The sequence below is a fragment of the Schistocerca cancellata genome, chromosome 11 (assembly GCF_023864275.1).
Source record: "Schistocerca cancellata isolate TAMUIC-IGC-003103 chromosome 11, iqSchCanc2.1, whole genome shotgun sequence".
Lineage (NCBI taxonomy): Eukaryota > Metazoa > Arthropoda > Insecta > Orthoptera > Acrididae > Schistocerca > Schistocerca cancellata.
The window spans coordinates 77,327,719-77,340,447 of record NC_064636.1 but is presented as its reverse complement, the minus strand read 5'-3'; the positions used below and the strand labels follow the sequence as shown (position 1 = coordinate 77,340,447).

Sequence of the window (12,729 nt, the reverse complement as noted above, 5' to 3'; positions counted from 1 at the left end):
ATTTGTGCAGCCTTTTTGACACAGTACTTCATTGTAGATAACTGTGTCATCTGCGGGAAGTCTAAGGCTCCTATTAATATTGTCTGCAAGGTCATTAATATAGAACATGAACAGAAAGGGTCCCAAACATCATCACGTAGAGACAAGCAAAACGAGCACATTGTAACAACATAGTCAAGTGGCGATTGTCATATAAAGCAGCCAACACCAAAAGAATTGTGTGGCTCAAAAATTGCTAAATTTATGAGTTGACGCTTAAATGAGGTCAGTAAACAGCAAAAACATGTATAGTTATTTATGTGGAAATGAGGCATAAACAATTAAGAACATGTAATTACAAATAATTTCATGCATACAGTGTGACTAGCAAGTTTGTAAACGAAGCTGCTCATATCTTTGAAGAAATGTTTGATTTCCATGCTTATGAGTGGTGAGTAATATATGGGGCATTTTTAAACATAGTGTACAGCAGTTGTTCAGGAAAACATTCACGCGTGTTCCAAATATTTTCATATGCTAATACTAAGGCATGCACATCACAGTTGGTTGTGTTCACACTGTTCTCTGTTACCAGTACAAGATCAAGAACAAATTGAATGGCTAGAATTTTGTTTAATGAATCTGCTTTTGAGTAGGCCTTCATTGTGAAATGATTATGTCACAGGATACACCAGTATAATGTAAATTGACAGATAATAAAATCTACTCACCAAGTGGCTGCAGGGGAAAACACACACACACACACACACACACACACACACACACACACACACACACACACACGGATTTAACTTTCAAAGGCTTTCAAAGCCAGTGGCTCCATCTATTAGAAGAGTTGAAGGGGAAGGATGAGTGTTGAAGGAAAAGGACTAGAGAGGATTAGGCAAAGGGGCACAGTTTAGAAAAGTAATCCAGAATCCTAGGTCTGGGAAAGTAAGTATTCCCTGACCCGATGTTCTGAGTGACTTTTCTAAATTGTACCCCTTTCCCTAAACTACTGCTTGAAAGTGGAGATGCAGTAAGTGCTGATAAAGAGACTGTGTCACTCTGTCCAGAGAGACTGGGGATAGAAGGTGGCTATAGCAGCAAAATCATCGTAAATATAGATGGGTCATTTGCGAACTAACGGGTACAAAGGAATAGTTCATCAAAATTAAAGGAATGAGCGAGGAACAAATTCTAAGGAATGGTCTTTCATAGTTCACTTCGGTCTACTTTCTACTTATAGTTCCTGGGAATGGGAAATGGTTGGTCTTGTTCCCGCAACGGCACGTCAGCCGGTCTCCTTTCAGCCTCGATCCCATTCCCGTCTGTCTCGGTCTCATTCGGGTGGACTTGTCCTCCTTCACGTGGCCACTCGTTGCAGTTCCACTGCCGACTGCTCATAGTTCAGTATCGAGTTGTTCGTTTGGTTCGCTACGCATGCCAATTCTGGATCTGTTTCAAACCTTTTTTGAGCTCTGAACTTCTGGTTCTTTTTGTATTCTATTCAGCGTCCAAGACTGGTAATTAAAATGTATTTTATAATTACATAAATTACATAAAAATTATGGAATGGTATGGAAGACGTACATCTTTTCAGGTAACAAAACAGCATATCAACTTACTTCACGATTTCGATAAACAGCAGAAGAAATACTTGTAAAAAGCCAAGATTTTTTAGTTGTTATACATGCAAAGGAAGTCGGCATGGCACACACAAGTGGGCATGTTTTGCATTTTTTTGATCCAAGGTAAAAGAGCATGTTCATTGTTATGGGAGGCAGACCAACTTACAACTGAATGAAGCCCACACTCCATAATCGAGTGTCTAGTGTCACATTGTGTAAAGAGAATATGATGACTTGTACAACATTATTTCAGTGGTACAGGGTGGCGCACGAAATATCAGCCCGAGTACAAGACTGCTCATTGTTGGCCACCAATTGTCATCTATTGTTTCAAAGTTGTTGTTTGCATTAGCTTATTTGTCATTTCTTCACTGCCTAATTATTACATGTTTATCTATTCTGCACATAGCGGTCAACAAATCGTGCGTAATTGGTGAGCAATCTGTACTCGGGGCCGGTTTTTGTGTGCCACCTTATATTATTTCATAGCGATCAGCCACATAATACTACAGTTGGCTAAATGAGAGGTTTTGCAGAATCACGAAAATTACAAGTGTGTGAGAATTCTGTTATGAATAAAAACTCTGTACTCCAGGGGAGAGGAAAGTGCCCCTCTTGGCACCTCCCATCTTCAGTCCCTATGCTACTAATTTTCCATTTTCCATAGGAACCATATACCAAGCACAAATGAATGATGAACAAGTAACAGTGAATGGTTCCCAAATAAGAGTGATCACCAGTGAAATAGTTCCCAAGGATGAACGAGTTTGCCCATCTCTAATAGTAAATACAGATGAAACTGGTCTCTGCTGGAAGAAGGTGCCTAAAAGAGCTTTATTGGGCATGAAGCGAGAATCCTTCCTGGTTGTAAAGCTGCCAAAGGTAAATTGAAAGTGATGGTTGGTTTGAATGTAGCTGATGATTGTAAATTAAAACCCCTCTCAGTTCATTGCTCAGGAAATCAAAGAACTTTAAACAAGTCTGTCTAAAGCTGTGTTGCCTGTGATTTGGAAGGTAAATGCTGAAGCTTGGGGCAGCTTCCGTCTTTTTAAAGGACTCATTTGGTCATTACTTCACACCTCAAGACAGATATTATTGCCAATTACAACAAATCCTATTTAAAGTGATTCTGTTAATCGACAGCGTACCAGGTCCTTTTCATGTTTCTATGATTAATTTTCATCGATATGTCAAAGTAGTATTTTTGCCACTGAATAGAGCCAGCTTGCTTCAACAGGTGGACCAAGGAGTTATTAAAACATTAAAGCTTATTACACGAGATGATCATTTGTGCATCTGCGCGAAGCTATGGGACAAAACAAGCTCTCTATTAGAGACTTTCGGAAGCAAATCAATGTTTTAGTTGCTGTGAGAATTATTGAACAATTTCAGAATGAAGTTTCACAAAAAGCTTTAAATGGCATCTAGAAAAACTGTGTCCATTTATTTTCACTTCTTAAATGCAGGGGTAATCAGCACCAGGTCCTGATCAGATTGATAATGTGATTGAAGTAAATTTTACTGGCTGATTACATTCAGATGTGGATGGGTTATGACGTTCAAGAATTTTTTGATTCACACAATTGGGAGCTGACAGTTGATGAGCTTATAGAAATGCATGAGCAAGAGTTGAACATTGAACAACCTGATTCTTCAGGCCCAGTTCACCAGATGATCAATTGACTGCTCCAAACTTGACAGACAGCCTCAGTTCAATAGAAAAAGTTGAAAATTTTAGAAAAAGTGTATTCAAACAAAATGCTCTTTTTCGCTTCAAAACAGGGAATAAAAAATTTATTAGTGTGCTACAACAAAATATTCTGCAGGAAGAATAAAAATTTGACACATTGCATGAAATTGTTAGTGTTTATGAAGCCTTCTATGTCACAATAACTTAGATTTGCATCATCACATGCAGTAATACTTCACAGTAACATAATTTAGTGTTATTGAACATTTTTAGTAAACATTTTCCTTCTAATTTACATTGTCTTCTTTAGTGTCTGGTCCCAATGGAATATAATTTGCACATATTTGTATGCAGAACAAGTTTTCTTCACATTTTTTAGCCAAGGGGGATGAAGATGTTTCTCTAAGTCCATCTGTACGCAGAGCAACTGAAAAGGAACGGAACGGGCAGGTGATATAGATTGGCTACTGATTGTTGACTGCCTGCTAATACAGTTCACACACTGCTCAACTCTGAAGTGAGAAGCTGCAAAAACAACAAACAAAACTCTGTACTTCCAGAGAAACATAAACTACAGGCTGTTGCTAACAGCCAAGGAACTGCAGCAGACAGATTCAAAATTTACAGCTTTTATAGAATAGTTGCCCACTCCCTTAGATGAATGCTCAAGCTTGTCTATTGTGCAGCAGGCCCGGGTTCACTTCCTGGCTGATTCAGAGATTTTTCTCCCCACAGGGAGTGTATGTTCTGTTGTCCTTATCACTGGCATGCAAGTTGCCCAATGTGGTGTCAGCTGAAAAGAATTCCAGCTCACCGGCCAAACTTCCCTAGGTGGGACTCTCGGCCATCACTGCCGTGTGATCGTCACATGACATAGACTGGCTAGGCAACACTACAGTGATTCTGTGAATTGATTGCTCCAGGCATTACTTTTATTTTCAAAAGCTGGATGTCTTGAGATTTGTCTACAGGGTGATTCAAAAAGAATACCACAACTTTAAAAATGTGTGTTTAATGAAAGAAACATAATATAACCTTCTGTTATACATCATTACAAAGAGTATTTAAAAAGGTTTTTTTCACCAGAGATGTTCAATATGGCCCCCTCCAGACACTCGAGCAATATCAACCCGATACTCCAACTCGTTCCACACTCTCTGTAGCATATCAGGCGTAACAGTTTGGATAGCTACTGTTATTTCTCGTTTCAAATCATCAATGGTGGCTGAGAGAGGTGGCCGAAACACCATATCCTTAACATACCCCCATAAGAAACAATCGCAGGGGGTAAGATCAGGGCTTCTTGGTGGCCAGTGGTGAAGTGCTCTGTCACGGGCTGCCTGGCGGCCGATCCATCGCCTCGGGTAGTTGACGTTCAGGTTTCATAACTAACCTTTTTCGTAGGACTCTCCATACTGTTGATTGTGGAATTTGCAGCTCTCTGCTAGCTCTGTGAGTCGATTTTCCTGGGCTGCGAACAAATGCTTGCTGGATGCGTGCTACATTTTCATCACTTGTTCTCGGCCGTCCAGAACTTTTCCCTTTGCACAAACACCCATTCTCTGTAAACTGTTTATACCAACATTTAATACACCACCTATCAGGAGGTTTAACACCATACTTTGTTCGAAATGCACACTGAACAACTGTCGTCGATTCACTTCTGCCGTACTCAATAACACAAAAAGCTTTCTGTTGAGCGGTCGCCATCTTAGCATCAAATGACGCTGACGCCTAGTCAACAGCGCCTCAAGCGAACAAATGTACAACTAAATGAAACTTTATAGCTCCCTTAATTTGCCGACAGATAGTACTTAGCTCTGCCTTTTGTCGTTGCAGAGTTTTAAATTCCTAAAGTTGTGGTATTCTTTTTGAATAGGAAATATGATGTGGTGGTTTGTGGTGCTTAAATCATTCCTATGTGAACACCATTGTATGTGCTCATATTAGAGATTTGTTGTTTTTCTGTCATTTTCTCACAATTTTCACTGTTTATTTGCACACTACAATATAATTTTATGGAACGACACAGTTGTTGCTGTCGTTGTTGTTGTTGTAGTGGTCTTCAGTCTGAGACTGGTTTGATGCAGCTCTCCATGCTACTCTATCCTGCACAGGCTTCTTCGTCTCCCAGTACCTACTGCAGCCTACATCCTTCTGAATCTGCTTAGTGTATTCCTCTCTTGGTCTCCCTCTACAATTTTTACCCTCCATGTTGCCCTCCAATACTAAATTGGTGATTCCTTGATGCCTCAGAACATGTCCTACCAACCGATCCCTTATTCTAGTCAAGTTGTGCCACAAACTCCTCTTCTCCCCAATTCTATTCAATACCTCCTATTTAGTTATGTGATCTACCCATCTAATCTTCAACATTCTTCTGTAGCACAACATTTCGAAAGCTTCTATTCTCTTCTTGTCCAAACTAGTTATCGTCCATGTTTCACTTCCATACAGGGCTACACTCCACACAAATACTTTCAGGAAGGACTTCCTGACACTTAAATCTATACTCGGTGTTAACAAATTTATCTTATCCAGAAACGCTTTCCTTGCCATTGCCAGTCTACATTTTATATCCTCTCTACTTCGACCATCATCAGTTATTTTGCTCCCCAAATAGCAAAACTCCTTTACTACTTTAAGTGTCTCGTTTCCTAATCTAATTCCCTCAGCATCTCACAAAAGAATACTCCCAGTATGATTTACATTGTTTTGTAAATTTTCTCCCATTGACATACCGATAAATTTATTTTTATATATTTACACTACATATTTTTCATACAAACTATTTTTCCCACTTCATACCACGTTTCCACTGTCAAATCATTGTTGCAGTATCCTGGGAGCTTATAGTTGAATAAAATTGGATGTTTTTCAACTTCCCATACAAAGCTAAGGTCCACAACCTGTTCAATCATCTTCAGATTAAATCAGTACTGAACTGTGCAACTCAAAGTACTCGGCCATATATACACGAGTCTTTGGCAATTCACTGGTAGCACATGTCAAATAATTTACTGGCTAGTCACTCAGCATTCACACCATCTGTAGAGCCCAATTTAACTAAACAGGACGTGATTCAAAAGTGACCAGTTACCAATTCACATTGTCAATAGGTTTCATTTCAATTGGTTTGTTTGCGGAGGGCCTAAGGATGAGTATGAATTCCATGTGTACGAACAAGAGTTGTGACCCTCTGTTTGTTATGTGAAGCTATTGCAACATCAAAACGTGGATCATTTTCTGTGAGTATGTATTGTTTTCGCACATGGTCGCTTTATTCATATCTACAAGGAGGTCAGAAATAGTCTAAAAAGCATGTAAAGATGTTCCAGGAGAGGCTGTGCTGCTGAGAAGTAATTGCTAAGAAGGAAATTTGATATGTTGCACCAGTTCTGAATTATTTAGCGTTGAAGTTAGCCAATGAGGTCACTATGTGCACAAACTCAAGTGGCCCACCAGATACAGTGAGTGTCAGTCGTTCCCATAGCTTAGATGATAGCGTATGAGCCTGCTCAGACTTTGGCTCAGGTTAAATTCTTGCTGCTGTCCTATGTTCAGTTTCTGTATTGCTCTCTTGTTTGGTTGTAGGAAACCAAACAAACTACTCATTTGGCAACTTTGTCTCTGGTGTGCTGCTGCTTGAATTTGTGTGCACAATTGCCTGATTGACTCACTTCCTTGTTAATTAACTTGGAAGTGACGGAATGTATAAAGTGTCTTTCTTGGGATTTAGTTCTCAGTACATTGTACCCTGCAGCACTCTTACAAGCTTTTCAAACCTGATAACTCTGTATAATGATGTAGTGGTGGACTACAACACTAAAATGTGCTTTGTTAGTGGACACGAATCAAGAAATACTTTCATTAACTGTTTCTGTTGACATTCATGGTATTTAGCACTGAAATCAAAATATTTTCAGAGACCTCAAATTTAATAGGCTGGTGTTGCTATTACAAATGTTGCTGCACTCATTGAACATACACAGTTCCTCAAATGTAGCTCTCTTGTGAGTGTTAAATTCATTTTTTGTCATTGTTGAGTGGATTTATTGTGATATGTATAAATGTGATAAAACTTCTTTCTTCCAGTATGATCTGATGATTTGTGTTATTTGTTCTAGGTTGCTCCATTTGCTGAGGATTTTGTTCTTGAGCAGGATCCTCTCAACATTAAGAAAGAGGAGGTATGTGTGTGTCACGTTGAGAGCCACAGATTATTAGATTTTATTAGTAATTTTCTCACCTGTTGTGGAATTCTTCATTTTGTGTATCTGGTGGAGAGTCAAGGTCTGGGGAACTGGACTGCACAAATTGGATGGTTGTATTTAAGTACTTTATTTGTCAAGCAAATAACTGAAGCACTAAACATACATTTTTTAACTAATTGGTCTCTCTTGTACTCGGTGTTAAGTTGAATTTACGTAGTCATTAGATGTATGACTGAAAATTTTCACTAATTTATAATAGTTCAGGTATTATGAGTGCTGACTTGGAGCAAGTAGTTACCTTTCCTTAGAAACGAAAGTGCAAAACTGAGCCAGTAGGAAAGTGGAATCAGCAAAAAGTCTCAAACACTAACTTTATTACAAATTAACAGGTAATACGAGCTGTTTCAAACCTGAAAAACTGATGAATACATCCAACTGATTACGTATTTTCACAAGCGACAATAACAGCATTGTCAGTGGTGGAGGGAAGAAGGGTACTTTATGCCCCCCTTAAAAAAAATTTAAAAAACAAAATTCATTAATTGTTATTGATTTAACATTAACAACATTTTTTAAAAAGGTGCTCGTGTTAGTAGGATCCAGAACCCGAAAATTTCTTTTATTACTCTAATAGCAGTGCTTGCCACTGCACTTTCAGTAATATGTACTACCAAGAGAGGTGGGGGTTACTTTATGAACACTACAAAAAATGTTTAAAAAATATAAATTGGATTGATTTTTGTTGACTGTTACAACATACTTTTTAAACTGATGTTGATGTGTAAGTAGTCCGGAACCTGAAAATATGGAATACTAACGAACCCAGCAATGCTTCGCAATTGCTAAATATGTATGTGAATTGGATACACGTCCTAAGCTGTTTCCCCCACTCTCTCTGCACATCTCTGCCTCCCCTCCCTCTCTGTCCGTCTCCTCCTCCCACCTTCATATACGTTTCCTTCCCCCCCCCCCCCCCCCCTCTTTCATCTTGAGCATCATTTATTGTTATTACAAATGAAACTGTAATTGGAAATTGATGTCCCTTAAAATGAATGGTAAATCAGTTGTGATCATACACTATGTGATCAAAAGCATCCAGACACCTGGCTGAAAATGACTTAAAAGTTCATGGCGCCCTCCATCGGCAATGCTGAAATTCAATATGGTGTTGGCACTCCCTTAGCCTGGATGACAACTTCCGCTCTTGCAGGCATATGTTCAATCAGCTGCTGAAGGTTTCTTGGGGAATGACAGCCCATTCTTCACGGGGTGCTGCACTGAGGAGAGGTATCGATGTTGGTCGGTGAGGTCTCGCAGGAAGTCAGCATTCCAAAACATTCCAAAGGTGTTCTATAGGGTTCAGGTCAGGACTCTGTGGAGGCCAGTCCATTACAGGGATGTTATTGTTGTGTAACCACTCCGTCACAGGCTGTGTATTATGAACAGGTGCTTGATCATGTTCAAAGATGCAATCACCATCTCCGAATTACTCTTTAGGAGTGGGAAGCTAGAAGGTGCTTAAAACATCAATGTAGGCCTGTGCTGTGATAGCGCAATGCAAAACAACAAGGGGTGCAAGCCCCATCCATGTAAAATGCAACCACACCATAACCCCGCCGCCTCCGAATTTTACTGTTGGCACTACACACGCTGGCAGATGATGTTCACCGAGCATTCGCCATACACACACCCTGCCATTATATTTGTCACTCCACACAACATTTTTCCACTTCATTCTTCCAATGTTTACACTCCTTACACAAAGTGGCCCTTGTCATTTACCTCCATGATGTATGGTTTATGAGCAGCTGCTCGACCATGAAATCCAAGTTTTCTCACCTCCTGCCTAACTGTCATAGTACTTGCAGTTGATCCGGATGCAGTTTGGAATTACTGTGTGATGGTCTGGATAGATGTCTGCCTATTACACATTGTGGCCCTCTTCAACTGTCGGCAGTCTCTGTCAGTCAACAGATGAGGTCGGCCTGTACACCTTTGTGCTGTATGTGTCCCTTCACATTTCCACCTCACTATCGAATCAGAAACAGTGGACCAAGGGATGTTTAGGAGTGTGGAAATCTCGCATACAGACATATGATACAAGTGACACCCAATCACCTGGCGAAGTTCGAAGTCTGTGAGTTTTGGGGAGTGTCCCCTTCTCTCTCTCACGATATCTAGACTACTGTGGTTGCTGATGTGGAGTACCTGGCGGTAGGTGGCAGCACAATGCACCTAATATGAAAAAGTATGTTTTGGGTGTGTCCTGATACTTTTGATCACATAGTGTATGTATAACTGGTAAGAGAAACCTCTTCAGCTACTAGACCTATGAAGCTAATAGCTTCAATGACAGTATTTCACATAGTTCTAATCTGGAAATGGGTATGATTACAAGGCTTCAGACTATTCGGATTCCGTAGTAGTATTTTAAGCATAGGCCGATAAGCCAAAATAAACCTTTCCTGTTTTCTGTAAAACTGATGGCAAAGGAGGGATCAGTTGTTGTGTATACAATTGAAATTTATTTAAGGAGAAAGAATATACATGAGAGGAACAGATCTCATGGTTTACATGACTTTCAATCATAGTTGAAACTGACTGCAAGAAAGAAAACGAAACTGCAAATTTTCACAGCACAGTATTGTCTTTCCCACAGTGGACTTTAAATGAAAAGCTGTACATTATTGTTTAAAAAGATGTATTCAGTATATGTCAGTGTCAATGTTTGTTAGTGTATCATGTAAAAATTTTGAAGTAAATTGGTTAAGTACTCTTTGAAACATTTGGTAACAGTGTTTCTTCTCTGTGTATTACATATATATATTTGTATATTATAAACATTAAAAATATATAGCCTGTGTCTGCCCAAATCTTCATTAGAGTATCGTGTCAAAATCTGAATTAAATTGAAGACAGAATTTTTTGGAGCATTGTCCATGGAAAAAGCGATACTCTATAAAACTATAATAAAATTATTTTAATAAAAGCTGTCTTGATTACATACAACTTATTTATTTCATTCAGTGACTGGTTTCGATCTCTGTACAAAATCATCATCAGATGACTTCAGTCCTTGGTGACCGCAGGAGATGCTGGCATGGAGCGGGCTGCTCTCGAGAGGCATGAAGAACATTACTTCAGGCCACTATCTCCTGCTGTCACCAAGGAGTGAAGGGATCCACTAAGATTGGGCACTGAATGAAGCAAATAATTTGTATGAGATCAAAACTGCTTTTACTGAAATAACTTTCAATTGAAGTACTTTTGAAATTTTTGGCAGCAATATTTGTCCTTTATTTATTACATATGCATTCATATATTATATACAGGGTGAGTTATTAACTATTGCCACCAAGAATAACTCCGGAAGTATGATAGGAGATGAAAAATTTATGGGACAAAAGTTGCATGGGACAACAGGGGCCATAATATGACATTGGTTTTTTGTTGCTAGGTGGGATTGCTTCAGAGGTATGAAGGTCAGCTTTATTTTTTTAAATGGGATGCTATAGTTTGGTACTTATTTTCTGACAGCGGCTATCGAGACGAATCCAGTGATGTGTAACAGTAAGGTCTTTGAAGGTCAACGAAAGTCGCAGAGGAGGCATGAACGTCCATTTACAGAAGGTGTCCGAAGTGATGACCATTGGTATGAATGCAGTGCTGCAATCTTCTTATCATGGATTCAGTGGTATTCCTTATCACATTGGCACTTATAGAAGCACATGCTCTGACAATTCTCTCTCGCTTACCTTCAGGTGTAGTTGGAGCGTCTTTATAAACAATGTCTTTTACAAATCCCCACAAGAAAAATTCCAGAGGCGTCAAATCTGGTGAAAGAGATGGCCACGACACATTTCTTCCGCATCCAATCCAATGATTTGGGAGTTGTCTTTGCAACTCATTTCTAGCCATCAGCAAAAAATGTGCTGGATACCCATTGTGTTGACAACACGTTCTGCTCCTTGTTCCTAAAGGTATTTCTTCGAATAACAGACCTAATGTTTCTTGCAGGAATGTGGTGTACTTCCTACCATTAAGATTTACTTCAATGAAGTAGGGGCCTATAATTCTGTCCTCCAGAGTCACACACCATACATTCACCGGCCAAGGTTTTTGGTGTGCAGCTTACCTCAGCCAACATGGATTTTCAGTTGCCCAATAATGCATGTTATGCAAATTAACATTTCCGTAGTCCATGAATGTAGCCTCGTCAGTAAATAAAATCAAATTAATAAATGTGCATCCCTCTGAATCTGAAGTTGAGCCCATTGGCAGAATTCAATGCGACGCATACAATCTGTGCCAGTTAATTCTTGGTGGACACTGATATGGTAAGGATGATATTTATGGCGATGCAGAACATGAACAACACTACTGTGGTTCATGCCAGATTCCCTTGCAATTTGACACAAACTAACGCAAGGATCTCGAACCACAGTGGCAAGAGTACCAATTTCAGTTTCCTCATTAGTAACTTTCCTTGGCGGATATGTTTCCAATGTGCTAAAGATCCAGTTTTCTCAATTTATCCTATGCATATATGACCCTATGATGTGTAGCGTGAGTACCTTGAGGATATCTTTCAGCGTATATGTCTCTATCTCTCACTGAATTTAGTTGGCATCTCTGTAAATGAGAAGCATATCGACTTGTTCTTCGAAGGAATACATCATTCACATTTGTTTGATTCGACGATACTATTCTTACCATTCTTATTACTGTCGTATTGCTAAAGCATAGAATGGTGTTTTTGTATTGCGAAACCATTGAATGGTGTTTACATGTCAATGGCGCGTTAGACGGCTACACCGAAGTTGGCGAATATTTACTATTTGCACGATATACGCGTGTGAATTGTCATAACATGTGCTTCGATAAGTGCCGAAGTGATAAGGAATACCACTCAATCCATGATAAGAATATTGCAGCACTGCATTGATACCAATCCAATGGTCATCACTTCGAACACCTTCTGTAAATGGGCATTCATGCCACATTTTTGACTTTCGTTGACCTTCAAAGACCTTACTGTTACACATAATTGGATGCGTCTCAATAGCCACTATCAGAATATAAGTTCCAAACTATAGCAACCCATTTAAAAAAAACAGAGTTGGCTTTCATATCTCTGAAGCGACCCCACCTTGCAACAAAAAATCAATGTCATATTCTGGCCCCCGTTGTCGCATGCATTTGTCCCTCAAACTTT

General features: G+C 39.4%; 1 protein-coding gene across 3 annotated transcripts in view; it reads left to right on the top strand.

Annotated features, from left to right (window-relative positions):
• The window catches only part of LOC126108555 (uncharacterized), a 210,108-nt gene that overhangs the window by 40,010 nt on the left and 157,369 nt on the right, over positions 1-12,729 (top strand). For all 3 annotated transcript variants that reach the window (XM_049913843.1, XM_049913841.1, XM_049913842.1), the window contains exon 5: positions 7,428-7,490. In XM_049913843.1, coding sequence (XP_049769800.1) covers positions 7,428-7,490 — 63 coding nt within the window. The remainder of the gene's footprint in view (positions 1-7,427; positions 7,491-12,729) is intronic.